This window comes from Equus quagga, chromosome 20 (genome assembly GCF_021613505.1).
Source record: "Equus quagga isolate Etosha38 chromosome 20, UCLA_HA_Equagga_1.0, whole genome shotgun sequence".
Taxonomy (NCBI): Eukaryota; Metazoa; Chordata; class Mammalia; order Perissodactyla; family Equidae; genus Equus; species Equus quagga.
In genome coordinates this window covers 42403087-42428983 of record NC_060286.1, presented here as the reverse complement: position 1 = coordinate 42428983, position 25897 = coordinate 42403087, and the positions used below count along the sequence as shown (strand labels likewise).

Sequence of the window (25897 nt, the reverse complement as noted above, 5' to 3'; positions counted from 1 at the left end):
CTACAAATACACAAGAAGTACACAGAAAAAGACGAACCAGAAGGATCACAAAATCAAGAATTCTAGACTTGATGTTCAAGGGCAGCCCTTTCTGATCTCCAGAAATATTCGTGGCTTCCTTGTAGGTCTTTTGAACCTATGAGTGGGTTTCCTGTGTAACTGACGGCACCTAGAAACCAGTGCTTTGACTGAGATGACGGAAATACCAAATATCCAACTATCTGAAACATAGTAATACTTTAACATGAAGGACTTTTTCTTGAGGAAGATTAGCCCTGAGCTAACATCTGTCGCCAATCCTCCTCTTTTTGCTGAGGAAGACTGGCCCTGAGCTAACATCTGTGCCCATCTTCCTCTACTTTATATGTGGGACGCCTACCACAGCATGGCGTGCCAAGCAGTACCATGTCCGTGCCCGGGGTCCAAACTGGCAAACCCCGGGCCACTGAAGTGGAATGCACAAACTTAACTGCTGCGCCACCGGGCTGGACCCAATATGGTCATTTGGAAAGTATATGATACATAAATTCTGATATATCACTTTGACTTAAAATGCCCAGGTGTCTTAGTATTGTGTAGTATTCACCTCTCCAGAAGGCGCCCACTGTAGCGCACATCCCTGTGACGGGCTCCACAAGCATCTGGCACTTCCGAGTGGAAAGGTGTGTACTCATCTTTTCTAGCTTAAGATCAGTTAGACATGCCCCAAATTTAATGTGATCAGAGAAATGTGTTTCCGACAGTTCATAGTTTGAAGCTCACCAAATAAAAGCACCTTCAAAAGGTCCACCTGTGGAGGATTGCCATTGTTATGATTCTGGTAACCTGAGGGCCTACAAGCAGGTGTGGAAGTGACCTGCGTCCCAAGTTGCTCGTGAACTGGTTTCAACCAAGTAAAACCCCCCGTCATCATTTCATTAGCCATTTCATGTCACTGTGTCATTAACAAAGCACGTTCATACTCACCTTGGAGACCGGGTTGTGCGTGGTCACAGGCTTTCAATGGCAAGAGAGGCGCTGGTGGACTTGAAGCTGTACGGAAAACACTCGCTGCAGGCGCCGGCTGTGCGCAGCTGCCTGTGAGGGTGGCCACGGTGGGGGAGACCGTGAGCGATGGCCACGGTCAGGGAGACTGTGCAGGGCCAAAGAACTCTCCAGATGAGCCACGGTTTGAATAGTCTGTCTTAAAATGGACCGTGACTGATGGAGAGGGCTTCAAGGAACGTGGTGTAAAAAGGATGAAAAAATTCCATACTAAACATTTAATTCAACAAAAAATTACATTAAAAATTGAGCCAGTTTGGGCCGGCCCGGTTGCGCAGTGGTTAAGTTCGCACGTTCCGCTTCTCGGCAGCCCGGGGTTCGCCGGTTCGGATCCCGGGTGCGGACATGGCACCGCTTGGCACACCATGCTGTGGTATAAAGCACATATAAAGTAGAGGAAGATGGGCACGATGTTAGCTCAGGGCCAGGCTTCCTCAGCAAAAAGAGGAGGACTGGCAGTAGTTAGCTCAGGGCTAATCTTCCTCAAAAAAAAAAAAAAAAGCCAGTTTAACAGAAGATAAGCAAACGATATATTCAAGATAGTTTTAATATTTTCTTTGTGAATTAGAAATATCACTCTTAATTGATGAAAATTACTAGTGAAGTAACCATTTCCCCCAATAGCAGAATTACATTATTTATACATATAATACAGAGTTGACTGCATTGGAAACAACAGTATTAAAATAAATGTTAACAGATTAAAAAGGGCATCTTCACTCCACACCTTGGAGGGCCATTATACCCATAGTCAAAGTAATTTTCTAACAGCATTAAACTATTTTAAGTGCAAACAACTTTTAAAAATCTAGGATTGCAGCATCTCTTTCTGAATTACATGTTTAGTTCAGAAAGTAACAACTTTCTTTATGAGTGCATTCTAGGTGGTCTTCTGACCTAAGGTATAAAAAACCAGTGCAAAAACAGACAGAGTGAAGTACTATTTATAACAGTTGAATTTAAGGGAATTTCTTGTCCAAGAAATATTTTATTTTACACTATATATATGTTTTTTTACACACACACATTTACATATCTATCTATATATATATATGAGATTTTAATTACATTAAGTCGTAGAGTAAAAAGCAAGAAAAATCTCATTTCTTATTTTTTACTGCAGCCCCAAAAGAATGATTTAAAAATGGAGACAACTTCTTTGGGTGAGCGGAGGAGGACGCCGTGCGCACACGGCTCCGGCTGACACCTGCCTCCTGCGAGTGTCTGACGCTCGTGGCTGAAGCGCAGCTCATGGCTCCGTTGTCGTCACTCCCTCAAGACCGTGTCGGGGTGAGAATTTTCGAGCAGTAGAGGGGTCGCTACACTACAGTTCCACCTGGAGAATTGGCCTGGTTTTGGGATGACAATAAACCCTGCAAACAAAGCAGTTTACATTAATCCAGCAAAACACTGGGCAGCGAGAGAGTCACACTCATCCTTTCCCAGCCGTTTCACACGATCCAAATTAGACTGCTGTCGGTTTGGAAGCCAGTGTTTTACCAGATCCTCCATTTTCATCTATTTGAATCCTATCCAGATCATTGCATGACATTCCTAACTCACTGAATCCACTGAACTCGGCCCCTGCTCGGGTGTAAGACTGCGGGTGGGGTGGGCCTGGGGGAGACAGTGGTCTCTCAGGGCCCGGGTTCTTTGGGACGCCCTCGGCCCAAAGCGGGGGCACCGCCCAGGGGGCCGTTCATGCCTCCCCCACAGGCTGCAGGTGAGGCCCGTAGTGCCCTCACACGCACTTCAGCGCCAGCGTACAGGGCCCAGCAGATAGAAAAAAGGAGGATCCAGGCCATGCCCTCGGGTGCGACGGACTTGGGACCCGGTGTTGGAGCTGATCCGCTCCCTGCACCAGTAGGAGGTGGTATCTGTCCCTTCCGGGTGCTCCTGAGCGGCGCGGGGACCCCACTGATTTCTGCAATACACGGTGAGCTCAGGTGGACCTGAGAGGGTTTAAGAGCTCTTACATTTCTTTGCATTTATTATTGGGATGCATGTTCTTACATGATAGTTTGGCATTCATCTATTAAGAATAATTTTAAGGTTACAATAGTGCAACATTAAAGCTATGAATTTTCAGTTCTCTGAACACAAGCTTATTCTTAGGCTGTCCTGAAAAATGCTTCAGTTGGTTAGTACTGTTTACACACAAGCCTTTAAGCAAACTGCTGCATTTTCACATATTGGACTTGTGTGGACACAAATGAGGGGTGACAATCTGAAATTGACCTTCAGCTCTGCCTACACCCTGTTGGAGGGAAGCTGGGAAGCGTGCTGCCCCACTCTGTCACTTTATCTCCAGTTTCTTACCTTAAAACTGAAATCTGTTAGTCTAGACAAGAACAGGAAGCAAAGAGCAAATGGAACGTAGCCACTGACCCCTGCTGAGTCTATAGGAGCTCTTTTCCCCGGATCCAGGAGTTACTCCTGCAAAGGAACACAACCCTGTTCTGATCGCTCTGCCCAAGAGCACGCTCCACACTCCTCACACAGACCCCCAGACCTCAGGATGAAGTCTAGACAGCAGGAGGCGACGGCTCTGGCCGCCCAGCTGCGCGGGGGAGAGGAGAGCTCTGTGAAGCGCGGCGCCCGCTCGGCCGGCCCACAGAGGGAGGACAGCTGTTTCCTGCCTCGGGGATTAGGTGGCGAGCGCGGGCCAGCGGAGACCGGCGAACCCTTCTCCCAGCAGCGCCCTCTGCTGAGCCTCGGCCGGGCCCACGAGGCCCGCGCACGTCTGGAGTGGAGAACTTGAACGTGAGAATGTCTACCTTCACCGTCAGACAGGCCCCAAGAGGGTTTACGGTGACTCCGATGAAAGAAGTGGTTTCCTTGAGCTATGGGATGTCCAGGAACAGTGTCAAATCTACAAAATGAAGAGGTCCCCCTTCTCAAACAAGAGAACAGGACTCTGCTCCTCCCTGCAAAGGGAAAACCGTGATCCAGCCTGGGGACAGAGACGCAGAGGAACCCCCTCACAAGGCCTCCCTCTCAACCCACAGGGTCTGCCTCCCCCGCCTTTGCAGCACTTCAGAGAGCCAGAGCGCTGGCCGCAGCTGCATGAACACTAAGGATGCTCTTTCTAAGAAAGGCACTCCCCTCCCCCGATCAGGGAAGGTGGGATCCAGACCAGTGGTGCCCAACACAAGGATAAGGCAAGCCACCTGTGAAACTTAAAATTCTAGTAGCACATGTAACAATTTAAAGCCAGGTGAAATTTATTTTAATATGTACCCCAATATATTCCATATTAGCATTTCACCATGTGATCAATGTAAGAATTATTGACATATTTTTCATTCTTTTGTGTGTGAAGCCTCTGAGGCACGCTGTATAGCACAGCTTGATTTGGACCGGCCTCATTTCTAGCGTTCAGTGGCCACAGGTGGCTCGTGGCTGCCATGGACAGCTCAGGTCTGGCCATGCCACCTCAACCCCTCCCCTGCCTTAGACTTTCTTCTGTTCTGTGACACCCCTGGAGGACTCAAGCCCCTTTTCTTCCAGTCCCGTGGGAGGGCAGGGGCTAAGGCACAGAGATGGCATGGGAACTGGCTTCCTGGGTCCTGATGTCAGTGGGGACATTCAGCCTCTGCTGGCTGACCATTTCCCCAGGCCTGAAAAGCCAGCCATTCCTCAGGGGCTGCAGGAGGACCCCAACTCTCTCTCTCTCTCTTTTGTTTTCTGCTGAAGAAGATTCCCCCTGAGCTAAATCTGTGCCAGTCGTCCTATATTTTCTATGTGGGCCGCCATAGCGTGGCCGCCGATGGGTGGTATAGTCCACGTCCAGAAACTGAACCTGGGCCGCCAAAGCAGAGCACGCTGAACTTAGCCACTGGGCCACAGGGCCGGCCCCCCAACCCTGCATCTTCACAAAATTAATGCACTCATTCTCCAGTTTCTGTTGGCTAAAGCCCTAATCCCAGTTGTGACAGCAGCAGGGAGCCAAGTAGAACTCCCCCTGCTGTCCCACTGTCCATGAGGCCCAGGTTCAAAAGAGATCTTGAAGGTCATCTAACAAGTAACCCTCCTCCTTTCAGCTACCACAGTCCATACTCACATGAACCCTCAATTACCACGTCCTGGGAACCGGGGGTTCTACTTAACAGGGTTTTGATGCCAACCCTGGTGAATGATTACTTTAGAATGGACGTTGTGCAGTAATATGCCCCTGGGCTCCACACCCGGGGTCCTGATCCTTGGGCACTGAGCCGGGAGGCAGCCTGGGATGTTAGGTAGGCCTGGCCATGGGTGAAAAGCCCAAGAGGAGCCCGGGGCGCTCGGTCGAGGAGCCCCTCTACTAAAGCAGAGAGAAGCGGATGGGACAGTGCAACAAGGCCCGGGGGGCTCGACCTCCAGTTCTCCAGCACTGACCCAGCACACCCGCTGAGGGCCCGTGGGCCCGCGCTCCAGAGCGCAGGTGTTTCCTCGCGTTTGCAGGTGTGGTTTGTGGGTTTGGGACCTTCCTGGGGCGGAGTCTGAAACAAGCAGACTTGGTGAGGCCTTCAGAGGTCGGCAGCGGGTGGGGAAAGCGCAGCCCAAGACTAGCGCTCCCTGGGAAAGCAGGGAAGGGGCCTCAGGTCAGGGGCAGCTCGGCACTCTTCCAGCACCCAGCACGCAGGCCAGGACCCCGTCGGGCCTTGTTATGGTCAGTGGTGTGTAGACCTGACACGTGCTCACTTCTTGGAGACGGAATCACTTTGCTATTATGGACAATGGAGGCATGGGGAAAACACCGCCACTCAAAAGAAAATTAAATGTGAAACGTCACCTTATTTCTATAAGCCTGCGCTTCAGTTTAAAGGTTATTGCGTGATGAAAGAGAAAGATGGAGAAGACACACTTACAGGCCTCCATCAAAGACGCCAGGCTACTCTGAAGAGGACGCCCAGCTGGACATCTTAACGTAAGGACAGTGTGGGGCACACTTTTCAGCGTGGAGGACCTGCCCCCTACCTGCCAGCCGCGTCAAGCCCACAGGCCGCGCTGCCCCAGCCGGCCGGCCGGCCCCTGAGGGCGGGCACGCTGTTTTACGGCATCCTCCTTGCTCACTCTTCCCGGTCCATGGAGAAGGCCCGACGAGACGACCTTGCTGTTCTGCAGTCGCGCCCAGCAGCGCGGGAACTGCTGCTCTGTCCCCCAGACAGCGGGCAGCTGGCGACTAGAGCTTTCCAAGTATCTATCAAGCAAAAGACGTCTTCAGCCGAGAATCTGCATAATGTCTTATTAGCCCCCCAGGGAGGAAGCCCATTACAGGAACAGTGACAATTCTTGAATCTAATATCTAATAAGCCGTTCTGTTCCCACCAGAGTTGCCATTTCATTCCTGCTGGAAATTTCATTTGAAAATTAAGTGATGAAATACTCCAGCTCTTAGTTTGGGTTTGATTATAATACTAAGCTAATAGAATTAAGGCTTGTTTCACAAGAATGTACCGGCAAAATAATTTTGGTTAAAAAACAATTTACAACAAAGGAACATGTCTGTGCTGGTGGCTGCTACTGAGATCACAGCTTCTGACAGCAAGAAAAGACACGGGGGAAGGGGTGGTCACAGAGCCCCACTTCCAAGAAAGGCCTGTCCTGAAGTCCTGGCGGGCCCACTGCCAGCCTCCCCATCTGACCCCAGCCACCTCTGACTGGCCCGTAAATGCTGGAGACCTCAGGACCTCCAGGGGGTAGTTGTAGGATGAGGTCAGCAAGTTTGGGCTGCATGTGAATTCACAGAGTCATCCCCCTGGCGTTATTTAAAGCCTGGTCATTTGACTCTCTCAATGTCACCCTCCCCACCCCAAACAAAAATGACAAGCACACCACCCCGGGACAGGTTTTACTGCAGACGACCACAGCTTCTCTCTCGAGGTCATGCAGAAAAGTGCCCTGAGAGGAGCTCAGCGCTGGCTGCGAGGGGTGAGGGCTGCAGAGGTCCCCTGGATCGGCCTCCCATGGAAGGTGGGCCTCTGGGGCCCAGCACCTTCCCCAGCACAGTTACCCTGAGGCTCTAGTCCGAGGCTCCACGCCAGGTGCTCCCAGCACTCTCTATCCCAGTCTGAAATGAAGAGGTAAATATTTTTTGTAAAGTGATGCCCTTTTAGAGATGCTACGAAAACGATGAGAAGTACCACCAGGGTAACTTGCTCCAGGAACACTGCTCGCTCTGGATACACTTCCATCCATGAGAATCCCATTACTCGCACTACCCAGAGCACTGCACAGAGAACCAAAGAAACCCCGGCCAGAGCAGCCACCATTTCACTCTAAGGCACGTGACGCCCAAGTCCCCAGATGAAATGAGGTTTACAAAGTGGGTGGATCACAGCCTCGGTCCCTAAATGTGGGCTTGGAGGGGAGAGTGCCCACTCCACGGGAGCTTCCCTGGGGCCATTCCCTGAGCATCTGCACCCCTCCCTGCCCCAGGTCCTGGACCTAGGACCGTGGCTCCTGCTGGGCAGCTGACCATGTCCCTTTGCCAGCCTCGACCTGCCCAATGACAGGTCACACTGAAGGTGGCTCACTTCCCCAATGAGGCCACTCAACCTGGTCTCTAAAGAGAAAAGCCACCCAGAGAAAACCATCATGCTCTTTTCAGGTATCTGGGAACAAGACTTCTTAGGGCACAACCAGGTGAGGGCTCCTCTGAGAACCGTGCACGGAAAGAAGCGCCCGCCCGGCACCTTCAGGCCCTCTCACTTCCGGGTGACCGACTGCGGCTCTGAGATCTGCCCCCTGCTCTGTGCGACAGGAGGAGGGGACCCCTCTTTCCAGCTTGAGCCACTGGCGGAGGATTTTACCCACATTAGCCCCACTCAAAACAAAAGGCTCATTTAGAGACCACCAACACTCAAGGTGGGGGCCGAGTGTCCCTAAACGTTCTGTCCCTTTCAAGAGACCCACTGGTCCAAAAGCGACTGTTTCTTTCCACAGACAGCCACACGTGGAAGACTGAACTATTTTCCAAGAGTGACTAGCTATTTTTAAAAGAGGAAAATATTGTGTTTTTTTTAAACCTGCTGTCAACCTGGGGTGGGGCTTAAAATCTACTCAATACTGAGGAAAAAGCATGTACTGCTCCTGAGGCAGCAGGTCACTGAGGGCAGAACATCTGACTGTCTTTTCTGCTTTGGCAGCTCCGAGCCGAAAGCAAGATCGCACCCGCCTCAGCCCCGGAGGATCAGGACAGCACGGTCGGGGGGGGGGGGGGTCTGGAGACCACCCTCCGGAGATGGTTGTGTGGCAGGCCGACCACCAAGGAGAGACAGCCAGGAGGGAGCTTCCAGAGGCCTTGCTAGCCCCAGGCTCCAGGCCCACATGTCTCACAAAACAGCACGGAGATGACAGTTAACTGGGGGCAGCAGGGCCTGAGAAGGGGCTCTCCCTGGGCCAGCTCACATGTTTACCCTCACGTGAGGCCTCTGCGGGGTCTGAGGTCTAGGCCCGGAATTCTTGCCTTGAAGCACTCCGGGATGCAGCTGTAGGACAATATAAATCACTAACTCTTCCCACCCTAAACGGACTGTCTCCCACTGACCTTTCTGCCCTGGAGCCCAAGGGCCTGGTGTCTAAGGCAGGACAACCTCAAGAGCAATTGCAAAGCCTCAAGCAAACTGTTTAAGATTATGACTAGGAAAACAATGAATCTCCCCAGGAAAAGAGCTCCTATAGCAGCCTGCCAGCTTCTCCTCCACTCTCCCAGCTGCTGGCTGGTGGCTGGACAGGATGCTGGATGCCCAGCAGCCAGGATACTGAGTCTGTGCTCACCAAAGCCAGCACCCAGCCCAGGACAACTTCAGAATGTCAGCATTCTCATTAAACAGAACCTTTACACAGCTCGGCTGCACTGTCAGTCAGCAGCCCTTCTCCACACTGGATTCAGAGTGGATGAGGGTCACCGAAAACAATTAATACCTTTGATACTCAGAACAAACATCACATTTAGTAGATTTCTAATTAGGAGAAACTCAGAATCGGTAATAAGAGGTAGCAATTCCTGTGGCTATTTGTTCTATAAACAATAACGAGGCCCTTAATTGTACAGCATTTAAAAGCTTTTCTTTTTTAGTTCACTGAGATTTTTTAAAGCTGAGATTGAAAATTATCTACATTTACAATTCATTCACACATGTTTATTTAATGTCAGTATACAGAGGACAACCCCAAAGTACTTCAATATCAGGTGTGTAGTAAGTCTCTGGCTGTGACAGTGACGAGGGAACAACTAAAAACCAAGGCAGTGAAACAGAAATATGATTTTCTTAAAATTATAAAGTAACAATCCTGCTATTAAAGCTCCCAAAATTATTGCAACAGTTAAGAACTTAATTTACCAACATTTCATGTTAGGAAGGCTCTTTTGAAATTTATTCAAGTTATCAAGAAATTAGCTGAAAATGTAAAAAAGGAAATACATATGAATTTTACTTTTGATTTTCACTAAAGGTAAATATTCATACAATTTTATACAGTGTCACCTAATATAGCAACCTTTAATAAACTTAGGAATACAGAAATTAAAAACGCAGAAAATTTTTGTTATACTTTTGAGACAGCAATTTAACTATGACACGAAGTTCATGTAACAGATGCAGCAATGAATAAAGAGTCACCACCAGTGGGACAGTTCCCTCCCCTGGAGGGGCATTTCATACAGCTTTGAACTTGCGCTTTGGGTTTCAAGGGTAACAGCTCAATACAAGTGCTTTTCCACTGTGAGCCCTGGGCTTCACTTTCCCCAGACTGCTGTCTGCTCCTGTTGGCCATCACTGGGGTCGTGGAGCTGAGCCCCCGGTGACCTGAACAGAGGACAGTCCCGAGCAGCCCCATGTGACGGGCAGGCTCCGGACAAGGAGAGGGTCTTGCCGATTGCTCCCCACCGTGCTCCCAGGACGGGAGCATCTCCGGGTTCCTTTTCAGGCCTACAACGCATGCAGAGGCTCCCTGCTGCAGAAGGAAAGCCATCAGTGGACACGCCCAGAACAACGGACAATGGGACAGTTGATCAGAGGCCAGACGCTTCTCCTCGCGCACCCACACGGGCGGCGGGTGCCCTGCGCCAGTCCCTCACGCACCAGATGGGATGCTGCGCTCTGAGCATCTGCCCTGCAAAAGCCACAGTCGGACTCCGCTTCTAGGTCTTCCTCAGACGGGCAGACACACCAAACGTGGCACTGGGGTTTCCAAAGGATTCCCCCTCCAGCCCCCCTGCCCCACCGCCGCCCCTCTGGCTTTTCCCCCTCACACTTTGAGCTTCCTCAACAAAGAAATCAAACATCTCCTTCCCGGGCAAGAGGTGGCGAGAACCTTGTACACAGGTGCAGACATCAGGTAAAACAGCTTCACCAATGTCAGCACAAATTCAATACTTGACCATATCTTAAAAATTCAAGATGCACCACAGGAAGTGGAGGAATCGAGAAGTGGCTGCCTGGCTATTGGCCAGCCAGGATGTGGGTGTTAAGGCAAACAGTGGAGCAGAATATTGAGTCCCACCTGGGACATGTGTACACACCCATAAAAACTGGTAAAGTTTCACCACATTTTGTTCTTCATAGTTTCTGAATGTCTGAGACAATAATTTTTGTTATAGCTTATTTCTGTTTATCCTCCACTCCTCCATTTCTCTATCATAAGGCATTTATCCCTAGTCCCAAGCCAATGGCTCAGAGAACACTTCAAAAATGCTGGAAGGTTCAATCAGCACAAAAACCAAAATTAAGATTCTTTACCACTGTGTAAGTAAATTTAGAACCCAAAGTTACTGGTTATTTTTAAAGAGTCTGCCTACTCCCTCTTACACATTTGCTTTTGCAAAGGCAAGGTTTTCCAAAGGCTTCTTCTCCAGCCCTCTGGGGGACTGTTAATTCCCCTGCCCAAGTAAGAGGAAGGCTCAGAGTAGGACTGGAGCGGGGCAGCGCGCCGAGAAGCTGCTCACCAACGTCGCAGCACAATCCCGGCTTCCGGACTTCCCGGAAGGTTTAAGAGAGGCAAGCCAGAGCAGGGCAGGCAGAGAGGACCGTCAGTGCTTGGCTGTGCCTTCTGAGGGCGTCCGTCGCTGCACGCAGGCCACAGGCCAAGGTGCTCTCGCTGGGAGGGAGTGGGACTTGAGTGCCACCACGTATGTACTTTATTTCTGTCTGTGCTTTTCATCAATGCACTTCAGTGCATGACAGAAAAGTTGTGCTGACCGAGTAGTAACAGCCTCCTCCTGCCAACAGCTGTTTTATTCCAGAAGTTAGGTTAGAAAAGATATTCTTGCTCAGGATAATGTTTAAGCTGAAAAACTTCAAAAAATTTCAATGAGGAAGCTCAAAGTTTGGTGAGAAAACTATAAAAACGCTCCCCTGATGTCCCTCGGTGGCACCGTGCCTCACACAGCTGAATTCAGGGCCCCCTGAGGCTCCCCACCTCCCCCCCATCCCAGGTCTGCAGGAGCCATTGGTCAGAAGCCAATCGGCGGGAGGAGGCGAAGAGCCCGCCCGCCCCTCTCCAGTGCCCTCTTCTCAAGCTGCCGGCAACTTTAGTCCTGGTCTTGGAGAACACCTTGCATTCTGTCCTCCTGACTGCAGGAGAAGTGCTCTGCTGGCTGTCAAAGAAAGGGGGCAGGCGTCAGAGGGCACAGCAGACGGGAGCAGCCTGGGCCGAGCCAGGGGCCGGGCCATGCTGCCCCTCCCCAGCACCTGACCCCAGCAAGGGGACCCCAGACAGGGTACTAGACAGACATTAAGGATACACTCACCAGTAGATACTGGAAGAACAAGATGGTGACCAAGCCCCAAATCCTAAACTGTGACATGACTATGGTTTTTAAAATGGGAGGTGGGGGCGGGGGTAGGGGTGGTAGAGGAGAGACACCACAGGCTTCTATTAGCACATTCCAGAACTTGCTTTTTAAGGAAACAATTAATATCCTCCTTCTGCCTCTCCACCCCCACCTTCCCATCAACAGGCTGCCTTCTAGGTAAGTCACCCTGTGAGTGCACCAGAGCAATCCCTCCTTTATCACAGCCAGCGCAGCTGAGGATGCTAAAGGGTGGAAGGAACCAGGAAGCGCCCAGTTGCTCAAGTGCCAGCCCCACAGGAGCGAGTCCACGGCAATGCAATGAGCAATGCACTCAGAACTGAAAGGTCAGGTAAGCTTCCCCACAAAGGTTACTTACCTGGAATTAGCCACTCTTGGCTTAAGCCAAACACAAAATCCTGAATTTTGAAACTGCATACTCACTGCCTCAGAAGCATTTGAAACGGAATTGCTAAAACTATGCAGGGACATCAAAATGCACATGGAGTGTTGGTTACTAATCTCTCCATCTGATAGCCCAATTTAGCCTCCAAACTTGAAACAGTCCACAAGGATGGCTGTGTTGGCTACCTTAGATCAGTTAACATTTAGGAACAAAGGATCATATCTTAAAGGTAAACAGGACATTAACATTCCCATGGACCACAATGCCGGGGTAGGGGGGTGGGAGGTGCACCTGGAAGGCCGCCTGGTTCTCACATTGTAGAACACTGCCACTGCTATCACAGCTAACAGAAACTGCTCGCATTACGGAGCACGGTGGGTACGGAGTGAAGGGATCCAGCCATGACACGTGCAGAAGCGGGAAGCAGGCCTGGGATGTGGCCTGGCCTTCCTAGGAGGGCTGCATTAAGAGCACCCAGAGCTGGTGCTCCATCAACCAATCTTACCCTGCAGAGAAGTGAAAGGCTCCAGGTCTTCACTTTGCTGAATCACATTCACTACTCAAACCAGTGTAAATGATAAGTACGTCTATATTTAATTACAAAGGTGTGCAAAACAGAAAAACAAATCTAAATGACCAAAATAAGTTAACAAATAAGATAATCATTATCTTGACATAAAATGTACAGCTCAAGGAACCATCTCATGCATTGTGAAAACTGGAATTTGAAACTTCTCCCACAGCTGGTAAGGATCATGAGGAATCAGAATCAAACACCACAGTTTCCCACGGCAGCAGCCGGTGTCCCCGCGCAGAGGGAGTTCCCACAGCACCTCTCCTTGGGCAGCCACAGGCCACCAGAGCCCCAGGCTGAGGTGCTCTGAGTGGGAGCCACTGAGGACAGAGCCCAAGGGCTAGGCCAGCATCCCTGGCCCAAGAATGATCCCGGAATCATGACTGTGACCCAATGGTGAGAAAGGGGGCCACCTGCACCTGTGCTCCCCTTCTGGGCGGGAAATCAAAACCCAAACAAGAGAAGGTCAGGAGGCACTCTGAACCCTGAGGAGTCCATCAATCCTTACAAAACAAAGCAGAGGAGTCCACCCAGGGCCTACAGTCATGTGCTTTTATGAACAAAAAACCCAAGAAACAAAAAACAAAAGAAAACCAAACCTCCTTTCCCTTGTTGGAAAAAAACATAAGCAAAGCTCATCGGACATAAAAGATCTTGGCTTATGTGGCAAGAGGCACTTCTGACAACTGCTGTCGGCGTCCTCAGCCCGCAGTTCACGTTAACTGTCCAGGCTCTGAGTAACACAGATAGTTCATTTAGTGCAGAGAATCTCAATCAAAGTGCTACAAACTGCTTCTTTGAAAAAAGATGTTTATTAAACAATTTTAATTGTCATAAAATGACTAAAATGGGTTTTAAAAATTAAGGCTCTTCTCTTTCTGTGGATTGCCAGAACAATGTAAAAATAATATCAATCAACCCTGCTGAATGCTTTGTTCCTAAAGTTAAATTTCATAGATTCCTAAACATTTTATGATTAAGATAAAAAATTGGACTATAAATGACAATTAATGGCTGTCCATACTGAACACACACTCAGATCAGGTGTACAATATTCTAATTGAGTAGTTAAGCAAAAATATTCCAGTTAAAGCAGAAATTTTAATTTTAGCATTTTAAAGTCATTGTTTCCCCACTGTCATGATTTTCCTAAAATCGAAATAGTCTAATACAGGAACACTAACCTTGGGACTCTATATACTCCCAGGAGGGTGACTGACTTGGCTGGCAATTAGTTTGATTATATTTTTTTAAACGTTCTAAGGTGAATTATCAAATGATTCAGAATTACATGGCATGCAGTATCCAAAATTATGGCTCTGATGCATTTCAATTTACATTAAGAATAAGAAGTGTCATTCACATTCATTGTACACCCCACCCCTCCCGCAAGAAAAAAAATCTCTACCTATTCAAGTTCTAGATCTGGTGCAGCATTAAGGGTTAAAACTTACCACTTTACCAGGCCTTCCCCATGTGCAAATAAATCCCTCCTGACAAGCAGTGACTATACAGTCTTCAAGAAAAATTAACACAGTCAGCCGTTCATGTGCTATCTTTTTACAGATGAGCGGTTCTAACAAGGGGACGTCTTCCATTCGAGGACACAGGGGTGTCCCCAAAGTTTTAGCTGGGTCCGTTTTGGTTTTAGTAACTAGGTTCAGTTTGTCGCTGCTCTTGCTAGAAATGTGTCCCATGCTATGGTTTCGCTTGTGGTCTTTCTCATGGTGCCTGTCCTTCCGGTCATGTAGTGAGAGTGTTGCGAATTTGCTGACCCCAGAAGCAATGGCCCCATCCGCGACGCTGCTTTTGCTGCCGGCATTTGAGACGGCGGAATGTGGGAGGCTGTTGGACCGTGGCAGAGGAGGGGGCGCAGAGTTGCCGGGCGTTGTGACACTGTTCCCAGTGCTTCCGGCCGGAGGACTCGTGGCGTTCATGACATTTGTGTGTGTCCTTGCTCTCGAGAGGGGTTGGTGAGGGAAGAGGATGTCTTCTGTAAGGTCCCATAAGCAGAGCTGCGTGTCCTGACCCACCGAGCCAAACCGATATGTAACACTGACAGGGCGGCTCTCTGTAGAGTTCCGTTTGGACAGCCTGGACTGTGTACTGTTCGCTCGATCTCTGCCAAAGTGAAGAAGGTCTTGGAAGTCCTCGTCACTGCCGCTAAACTCCATAGGGTCGCTTTCTTCTACACTAGTGGTATAGGGATCAAACGCCACAACACTGACCCAGGATTTGTGCCCATGGCCTCTAGCTATCACTCGGCAGTCTACAAAGGACCAGACTGTTACCAGGTCGTCCTCTCCACCTGTCACAATGTACTTGCCGTCCGGGCTCCAGCACACACACAGCAAGCCTCCAAAGTAGCTTTTCATCGTGCCATGCAGCTCCACCGAGTCAAAGTTGAACACCCGCAGAAACCCGTCCTGGCTCACGCACGCCAAGAACTTGCCATCTGGGGAGAAAGCAAACTCGTTGAGGGCCCCCTCGCCCACCGTCCACTTAAGGAGAGGGTTCCTCGTGGATTTGCTCTTGCAAGTGTGCACGGCAAAGCTCTCTCCCTGCTTCAGAAGCTGGTAGTGGGGGGCTGTGGTGCCACAAGTGTGCTCCACATTATACAAGTACATGTTCCCACTTGAATGGGCTACTAGAAAAAGGCTTTCCGAACCGGGGACCCATTTGACACAGGTTACTCGTGACTTGTCTATTAGTCTCTGTGAAGACAAAGGAGAACAAGTTATCACAATGGAGAAGTTTTAGAGGTCTACGTTTCCAGTAAGAAAACTTGTCTGCTTCTCGGTGAGAAGGGAAGAGTCCATCCAGGCACTCCACGTCCTAGCCCGTGGTCAGACAAGCCAGCGAAGAGCATTCTGGCCCCTTGTAGAATTACTTTCTAGAATGGCATCTGGGTGTCAGGCCACTGGCTTTCACTGAGGGAGTCAGTCATTCAACAGATACTGCTGAGAGCTCACTGTGTGCCTGACACTGTGCCAGGTACTGGGACACAGCGGTGAGAGCGGCAGCCCTTGGGCACCTTCATTTCTCACGCTAGGAGTGTCTGAATCTGTGATTCACTGCCCTCCCCACAGAACCCTCTCTGTGAGCAGCCCAGGAAAATCTCGCAGTCCTCACAGCCAGGAGCACTGCGCCTCCCAGATTATCTGCATTTCATCGTCACCGTAAGTCACGTGCCAACTACACCTGCCCCTCTGCTTTGGCTGCTCCATGGTCAGGACTCAACGTGCAGCCACTGGCCGCAGCACACAGGACGTCGCCGCGTACTTCCCCGGCTCTACCTCAGCCCTGGATTCACTGAAACTTCCTCACTCACATTCGCTGTCCTGTGTGTATCTTTAGAAGCAATTCTTCCAAATCTTCTTTGGAACAATGTGGTGTTTAAAGAAATAAACAGGTGATTAACTTGGGAGCATGTGCCTAATCACCATCACTCTACTCCATGCTAATTTTTGGTTCACTGACCAACTGTTTCTTTAACAGGCACAGATTAGGAGTCTTGCCGTTAAAATGAAAAGAACCAAAGGCCCAAATAAAACCACCCAAAAGCACAACAAGCACGCTTCCCTGCTTGCAGACTTCGCCGCGGGCTCACTGGCGCAGTGGCTTCCACAAGGGTGCCCCTCTCCCAGCTGCCTGCTCCTAAAATCACATCACCAGAAACCATCCAGAAGTTCCCAAGACTCCCAAGTTCTTCTTAGAAACTTCTACTGCCCAACAGCCCCCGCTAGCATCCCCTGAGTAAGCGGGTGCCTCAGGAGCCCGGCAGACTAACACCTCACTTAACTGGCTGGGACTCCCTGACGAGAGCCTCAGAGGGGCACGGGGCACACTGATGAGGACCTCGCCGAGAACCAGGCTGCCTTCTGCCTAGTCAGCTTTGCGCTGCTGAGTCTCCGCTGTGCACAGTGTGTCTTCACAGAAAATCACAGAAAATGAGAAAACTTGGTTTTTCAAAGAAGAGATTAATGAACCATGCAAGCTGTTGCAGAAAATTAAGACCCCAGAAGGCAGGTGGCTAAGAAATGACTTCAATTGGGGAGGAGAGAGGAAGCCTGATCCTGCACAGCATGCAGGGCCCAGGGCTCCAGACGGTGGGCTGGGCAAAGGTTACTCAGCAGCAGGTGTCACTGCTCATTGCTCCACAATTTCACAGCCACAGGATGGCATAGCTAGCCCTCTTGAATTAACAGAGATGCGGCAAGCTGGCCTTGGGGACACAGCCAATGGTTTCTTTCCCTGACTCTTTCTCTTCCTGGCTGGTGACCTACCTTTGAAAGGGACCTGATCTATGCCAACGCCAACAACCTAAGAGCCCAGTGCTACTCAGGCAGGGTTTCCATCAGACCTTCAACCATTTCTTCTGCAAGAGGTTACACAGATAACTTGCAAGGCCAGATCAGGACTTCTGTTTTTGGGGGCCCACCCCCAACCATCAGACCTTGCTGCACCCACTGGGCCCAGGCTGTTCCCGCATTCCCGATCCCACCTACGTGACTGGCCTGCTGGCCCAATGTCTAGGAGTCACCCTGGCTCACCCACCATTGGTGGCCTTGTCAGGCGGCTGCAAAAGCTAACTGAGGCCAGCAGCCAGGGTCTGCACTTCTCCTGGCACTGGACTCTCCACTCCTGCACCTCACACCTCACCACAACCAAACCAAGCTCAGTTCCTCCAAGGTCACTCCACTGTTATTCTATCACACGTGGAAAACTTTAAGGACAGACATAAAAACTTCCAGCACTACTGTTAGGAGAAATTTTATTTTTGGCTTAAAAAGATACAACAAAAATAATTCCATTAGAACTCAAAATTTTAATACTGTCAAATAAAAATAGTATTGCTCTGCAACTGTAAGGTATGAAGACAAATAATTATAGCACCATTATTAAAATAAATGTTACTGGGATGACAAAACACACTTAAAGACCATTCCTAAAAAGGTGCACTGAGACTACTGTAGGTAGACACGTGGATGTAACTTATGGACAAAAACCCGAACCCATCCTCTGTGCCCCTTCCAGGCACCTAAGCAGACACCACAGTCACACTCCAGCACCTGTGAATTGGGCACACCAGTTTAAGTAACTGCAAACTGAAAGAATAAAAGGACCAGGGATCCAACTCGAATGTGGAAAGGCTCTCTCACTTGTTCTGCACCATCAGTTTCCCCACCAGGTCCCGTGCTCACGTGCAAGGAAAATATACGCTGCACCTGGGGGCACCTGGGCCTCAGCTGGGTCTGGGGTGTGTGGCAGGCACATGATGACAGCAGTACTAACTTCCAATCTGAGGATCTCCTCTGTGTGCCAGACACTGGGCAAGACGGTCTGCACACACACTCTAATCCTCAAAATAACCCTGCAAGGTAAGCCTTTACTTCTTTGAATAGGTAATACATTCGTATCTCATATGAAAGTCGAGAGGCCCACTCATAGCCCTTTCCTCCATCCCAGATCCCTTGAGATCCGCAGAGCCCTATTAATAGCCTCCCGTTCATCTCCCCAGGGTGTCTTCGTGCATGGACAAGGCAAATACGGATACAAATCGATCCACCCTCCTGTCTTCATACCAAAGAGCACACCAGGCACTGTTTGCACCTCTGCTCTCTCACTTGGTAACACATCTTGTACATCTGTCTGTACTGGTACAAAGACAAATTCCTCATTCTGTTCAAAAGCTGCAGAGTATTTAATTATATGGATATACTGTAGTTTATTTTAAAAGTGCCCCAGAGATGGACATTTCTATAGCTATGAATAACCCTGCAGCACATGTAGCAGTTTTCACATGTCTGAATACACTCGCAGGATGGGTTCCCAGTGGAATAGCTGGGTCAGAAGTATACACATTTATAATCTTGATAGATATTGCCATGTTACCTCTCATGAAGGAGACAGCACTTTATATTCCCATCAGCAACCTAAGAGTGCCCAAGTCCCCATAGGAAGGGAAGTATTATTGCCACATTACGCACTAGGAAACAGAGGCTCAGAGAGGTCAAGAAACTTGCCTGAACTCCCATTCACTCACTCACTCTCCACTCATTCTTTATTGAATGCACACCACATGCTAGGCACTGACATAGATAGCACTGATTAAAACAGACAGACATCCCTTCTTGTAGGGAATTTACATTCAAGCAGGATGAGAAGATAGTGAAATTTAGAAGATCTGATGGTAATGAATCCTCTGGAGAAAAACAAACCAGGGAGAGAAGACCAAGTGCTGCAAGGGAGGGCAACATGGCCATTTCAATCTCAAATAGGAGGGCCTGGAAAGGCCTCCTTCTCAGGCAGCGAGAGCTAGCTGAGCAAAGACTGAAAGGGCAGCAGACAGCAGGCCAAGAGGATGTGGGGAGAGCGTCCTTGCAGAGGGAACAAGCAAGGACACTGAGGCAGGAGCAAAGCAAGCCTTAGACAACCCAGAGAAACATCAGGGGGCTAGCGCTCATGGAACAGATGGGGCAAGATGAAATGCCCACGGAGGCCCATGGGACCCCAAAGCCAGCCTGCCGTCTTCTGGGCCACCGACAAATGACGTCAATGAGGCCCAGGGCCACTCACACAGGCTCCCAGGAATGGCATCAGCCAACCTCAGACCTCAAGGCCAGGGTGGGAGGCACACTCGAGGCGTAGTAAGGAGAGTATCATTGAATTTAAATTTCTCTAGGTTATTAGCTGGTTCGGGTCTACCAATAAGGAAGAGGACAGAAAGCATTTTACTCCTGTCTTTCAAATTAAATCAAATACCTGCAACATTGTAGTCAATAAAAACAAAGAATGCAGCCTAGATTACGTACTATAAGGGCACATTTTTGTTCCAGAAAATGTCTAGTAAAAACAGTACACAGTCTTACTCAGTGCTCAATGTTAAGTAATGGGATTTCCCTGTTGGGCTCAACTCTAATATCAAATGGGGCCTTGATCTGGCTGAGTATGTTGAAAAAACCCCCTTGGTAAAACCCTCGTTGCTGTGAGGAGCTCCTGGGCAGAGCTGGGGCAGGGAAGTTGAGAGAGAGGCAGGGGCATAAAGGGACCTATGCTGGGGGCGGGGAGGCAGCCAAACCAGGGCTCAGGACAGAAGAGTCAGGGCAGATCTGGGGACGTGCGCAGCACCTGAGTAGCGGCAGGGAATTAAGTCTGGAATCGTGAGCTGGGACTCAGAGCCCTGAAGTCTCAGGTTAAGAGCCCTGAAGTCCCAGGTTAATGGGACTGGGACCCTGAAGCCGGGCACTGCCCAATCCCATATAGCCCCCTTGAACTGTGACTGGTCTGAAGTGAGATGTGCTCTGGGCGTAAAATACACACTGGATTTTTTTTTCCTTAAAGACTGGCACCTGACCTAACATCTGTTGCCAATCATCTTTTTTTTTTTCTTCTTCTCCCCAAAGCCCCCCAGTACATAGTTGTATATTCCAGTTGTAGGTCCTTCTGGCTCTGCTATGTGGGACACTGCTTCAGTGTGGCTTGATGAGCGGTGCCATGTCCACGCCCAGGATCTGAACTGGCAAAAGCCCGGGCCACTGAAGCGAAGTGTGTGAACTTAACCACTCGGCCATGGGGCTGGCCCCCACACTGGATTCCGAAGACTTGAAAAATCATGGAAACTATCTCATTCATAATTTTTAGACTGATTATATGTTGAAACAATATTTTGGATATATTACATAAAATATCTTAATTTCACCTATTTTTTGCTTATTTAATGTGGCTATTGCTATAGAAAATTTAAAATTGCCTATGTAGCTCACACTATATTTCTACTGGCAGTGCTGCTGCAGACAGCGGGGGCACCGAAGGTTTCTGAAAAGGGAAGTGACAGAATACTGTGAAATCCCCCGGCAGTAGGTACAGAATAGAAGATGGGGTTGAGGTGGGGAGGAAGCAGTTAGGAGGCTATGGCAGTTGTCTGTGGACAAAAATGTCTTAATTTTGACCAGCGGCACATGGCAGGATGGACTGCTTAACAACGGATTGGGCTGGGTGGAGTAGGAGGGGTGCTGAAGGGGGTGTGTGAAGACTCTTAGGTTTTGAGCCTGAGTGATGGGGAAAGCGGTGATAGAAAAGAGTAGGGGGTGACTGTGCTGGGGAGAAATCCAAGCATCCTCATCTAGCAGGCGGCTAACGGAAATGACCAGAGAAGATAAGGAAGTCAGCTGTGAACAGTGAGAGGCAGATCTGTGACATCCTAAGATCTCCAAGGACAAAGGTACAGCAAGGAAGAGGAGGAGAGTGTGAAACTCTGGAAAAAGCCTACTTATTAGGGAGCAAGACAAAAATCAGGAAAGCAGAAGGAAAAGCAGAGAGAAGGATCAAGAAATCCCATGAGGAAAGGGAGGAACTGATGCTGAGTGAGTGATCACAACAGGCCAGGAGCTCTGCTCTTGGCCTCATAATTTCCCTCCATCATGCGACTGGGTCTTTGAGGTCAGCAACGTCCTACAGACCAGGAAATGCGGCTTGGAAGGAGTGTGGCTTCCAGCAGGGCGCAGGGCAGGTGGAGCGGGCGCAGGGGGGCTTCCTTGGGAAGACACAGGGAAGCAAGTTTGGGGGATCAGGGAGAGGCATGCAGAGGGACCAAGGAGAAGAAAGCCCCTGCTCCAGGGCTGGAGAGGAGAAGCTGAGGGGAAACACCAATAGGCAGGGGTGAGGACGCTCTGGTGGGCAGGAGTTGAACAGAGTGTGAATCCCACTACCAGCAAACCTGCAGAGCGAGGAGAGCAGGACAGGTGCTCAGGGAGGGAGGGGGAGAGAGGGCAGCGAAGCCGCGGGTGAGATTCAGCAGCTAAGACAGACCCTATCAGGTCAGCTGGCACAGCCACTGAGCTTTTCCCTAAAGAGAGTCAAAACGCTCCAAGCCCTATTTTTATCACTTTCGTAAAAACCAAAAACAACATCTGGATTTCGATATATCACTTCTGTATGTCAAGACACCCACCCTACAAGTGGGATCCCACACCCATGCCTCTCCGCAGTATTCAACCGTGGCCTCCCACATTCCCCATTCCGAATGCCCAAGAAACTGTCCCATTTGAGATACTAATTCAGGGAAAATCAAACACACACCAAAACTACCATCATTAATGACATTAACAGACAAGGTTTTCTAACTATACTAAACCAGTTAAAAGGAAGCAAGAATAAAATAAATCCGTAACCACATTAAAGCGTCATTGCTAAAATGAAGCTTTCGAAAGCACTTAGTTTTTTTAATTTTCTTTTTTTCACTGCTATCAACATGACAAGCAGGAAAAAATTATTTTGGGGGGAGTGGATATGCATTTAACAATACAGATATTAATTTATAACAAAAATGCTAAACCAAACAATTCAAAAACCACAGCAGCTGCTGGAAAAACCATAATGTAGCCACAGGCAAAAACGGCAACTAAGGGCTTTGATTATATAAACGCATTAAAGAGAGCTGCTTCCCTCAGGAGGTATTAGGAAAGGGTATTTCAAAGCCACGTAAAAGAGGATCAGATGTCATTTTTATCAATGTTAAAACTTTAAGGAGTAGATTATGTGCTCATTTCCTTCCTTTGATTAAAAAAAGCAACAATGAAAAAACAAAACTAACAAAATGCACAGAACCACTCTTTTGTTAAAGAACTAGACAGAACATTGCGAAGTTGGACCTCACTCTCAGTCCCCACTCCTGGGGGCAGTGGGCACAGGAGGAGCCTGCAGCTGGTGGGATGAAAGAGAAGACAAAGCCTTGGGCTAGCAACAGGGTCCAAGAGCCAGGCCCATTCCTCTGATGTGACCTGCAGTCAGACTTGATCTAAAGACCAAGAGGAGACTAGACCTACCCAGCGTGCTAGCCCTGGCCTCCAACTCTGTGAGAGAGGAGAAAGTCAAGAACATGTCAATGAGAGAAGCCAAGATGACAAGTTCTTTTTAGATTTTACATCTTACCCAATAATCAAAACATACTTGAAAACCCTGTTCTGTGGATACAACCCACAGTTGTAAATAAACCTAAATTTTTACAAAGACATGAACAAGGCTGAGTTCATCATCATATAGACATATAGATCCCTTTGCAGTTCCTCCTCCCCAGTACATCATAACCACTAGTAATAAGAATGGAACTCCGCATCCCTTCAGGGTGCTTCCCACAGGCTGACTGCTGACAGGGGCGACTCCCCTTTCCAAGTAGCTCTTATTATGGAGGTAGGTTCCATGGTCCACAGATTACTGGATGTGCCAAAATACTCTCAACAGAGGCCTGTTAGACACTTTCAACGGCATAATATATACAGGATGCCACAAACAGAAAGTTAAAATCTATTCTACAAGACTAGAGAAAGCAGAGACGTGGGGGAATCTGACGATATCACTCCCAAGGGGGGCTAGAAAGGACGAGGTATTTTCCTTCCTCCTGGGCTGGCACAGGTACAGCAGCCAGGGTCTCCGACTGGGATGGCCCGGGGAGCAGGGCTCGCCTCTGCTAAGTGAACTCAACAGATTAGGGCCAAACTGGGAGGTGAAGGTTGCCGGCATCTCTAATGGAAGGTGTGAATCTGATAACCTTGCCTCATTTAAAAATTAAAAATTACAAGTAAAGTTAACAGTGAGCACTGGGATTTATGGGTGATATTTTGCCACCTTCTTTGTACTTCTCTATGTCCCAATTTTCCTACAAACAAGCATTTTAAACTTTTTTCTTTTTAATTAATAGGAAAAAATCACCTTTTAAGATATACTCGATTCCTAGATAGCAATTTTCCTCTATCTTTAAATCTCAGGTGGATTTCTGGAATTTATAATTCCATTCTATCTGTATACCCATCCATCCAAACATTTTACTCTATTTTCACGTACCAGGCATCTCTAGAAAGGAGGCAAAGGTCACAGAAATAGATAGTGGGGCTGGGGTGTGTGCACATACGACGGCATGGAACGGTGGCAGGTGAGCATCACAGGGGGGCAGGTGAGCATCACAGCTATGATAAGCAGCCATACCCTCGGCCTCACACAGGTTGATCCCCTGCCTGAGTTGGCCTGCTCTCACTCTCTTGTCCTGGACAAATATTGCTGTTTTTCCTTCAAAACTGGTAGGATCTCACCTCCCAATGAACCCTTTCCTTCCAATCCCCAGTGAAGAACCCTCTGGGTTTCCCCGCTCCCTGCAACTTGACTGAGCATTCACCAGGGCTCACTCTCCAGGCCTTTGCTAAACATCTCATCCTCAGAAGACTTTCAGGTGGGTCTTGTTCTCACCCATTTCCCAGCTGACGAGGAGGGAAGTCACAGACCCACATCCCATAAGTGGCAGAGCTGTGTCTGAACGCTCGGTGTTTGGGCTCAGGGGTCGGCTCTCAGCCATTGGGCTGTGAGTCTACAAACTTCACAGCAATAAACTGACTACTGTAAGGGCTCCTTTGGAGGCAATGTGACAAGACGGCCAGAATCTCGGAGTACAATCAGGGCTTAGTCCTAGGCACTCTTCTTCGCTCTTAAACTTTCTCCACAGACCTATCATGTAATCTCAGGGATGTGATTACTATTTATATGCAGACAACTCCCAAATTTTTACCTCTAGTTTTGAGCTCCAGATCCTGTATCCAACCACATACCTGGCCCCTCAAGCTTAACAAGTACAGAATAGAACTCTGATCTTTCCCTCCATTTCCCAACACCTGCTCCTTACCAGGCTTAGTATAGTAAATGACAGCCAGAAACCCAAGATTTATTCATACTTCTTTGCAATTCAGTCTCCAAGAAGCAGTCAGGTAATTTTCAAAAACACCAATCTGACCACCCCACGCTCTTGCTCCCTTCTATGGGATCCCACATCTCAGGCAAAGAAGCAAACCATGGCCAGACCCTGAGTGGCACGGCCCTCCAACTGCATGCCCTCACTTCACACCACCCTCCCCAGGTACACCGTCCTCTCTCAGCTCTCTTGGTCCCAAGTTTTTTCCTACCCTGGGGCCTTCACCCACTCTCCCTTCTGCAGGAAGGCTCTGTCTCCAGTTCCTTCCCTGGTCAGCCTCCTTCTCATGCAAGGCTCAGCTTAAAGCACACCACTTCCTCTGAGAGACATTCTCCACCTCCTCCTTTAACCTCTGTGTTTCTCTCTCTCTCTCTCTGAGGCCTGCTGTCTCCTCTTACACCATAAGTGTGTGTGGGGGGGTGCTACTGTTTACACCTCTCTCCCCTTTGAATGAGAGGAGTAACAGCAGGGCAAGTGCTATCTGCCACCGCAGACCCAGTGCCAGGCACGTGGTAGGTAATCAACGTCTGTCAAATGAATGGAAAAATGGCCACAACTCTAGTTTAAGCCCTCAGCTCTCACCTGGACAGTTACCAGAGCCTTCTCACTGGTCTTGCTACCTTCATTCTCTCTTCATTCCAATCCACCTTCCACAAGTGCTGACAAGAGGTCTAGAAAAACACATTTGATCCTGTCACTCCCTTGATTAAAAGCCCAAAGGTTCCTCCACAGCCTCCAACGTCAGATCTAAATTTCTTTGCACGTCACGAAAGGGCTTTTATATCTGGTTCCGATTTATCTGTCTGCTTTTACTCCTGCCCCGAGGCCCACACGCTATAATTTGGCCTCACTTGCTTACTTGATGTTCCTCCAAATGCCAAGTTGTTTTCTCTAGCTTTGAAGGCCTTTCTCACCCTCCTCCAACTCCTATGCATCTTTCAAGACCCAGATCAAATGTTACTTTTTGGAAGCCTTCTCCAACTCACCCCCACTGAACTGAACTTCTGTTTTTATTTATTTTATGACATTTGATACACACTGAAGAATACAGTTAACACAGTTAACACACATCCCTTGGTACTTTATTCAAAACACTGTGATAACACATGCCCCATTACCCTCTCTGCCCATCTTCCTAAACGATGAGCTCCTGGGAAGACAAGGGCCCACCCATCCGGCAACCACACATGGTGGGGCTTACAGTCTATGATCAATAAGAGCTTGTAGAATTAATTTCTAGCTTCAACTCTATTATCAATTTGCTGCCTAATCTGGACAATTCACTTACCTTCTCTGTTTCCTCATCTGTAAAATGGGACAGCTGCTTACTGTCCCATGCAGAGGAAATATATAAAACAT

The 25897-nt window shown here is 48.9% G+C and overlaps 1 protein-coding gene across 1 annotated transcript in view; it reads right to left on the bottom strand.

Annotated features, from left to right (window-relative positions):
• Window positions 1-9148: 9148 nt before the first annotated feature.
• Window positions 9149-25897, bottom strand: part of WDR20 (WD repeat domain 20) — a 55851-nt gene continuing 39102 nt past the window's right edge. The window contains 4 exon segments of the mRNA XM_046647218.1: window positions 9149-11626; window positions 14256-15515; window positions 25121-25167; window positions 25170-25209. Coding sequence (XP_046503174.1) covers window positions 11561-11626; window positions 14256-15515; window positions 25121-25167; window positions 25170-25209 — 1413 coding nt within the window. The 3' untranslated portion in view covers window positions 9149-11560.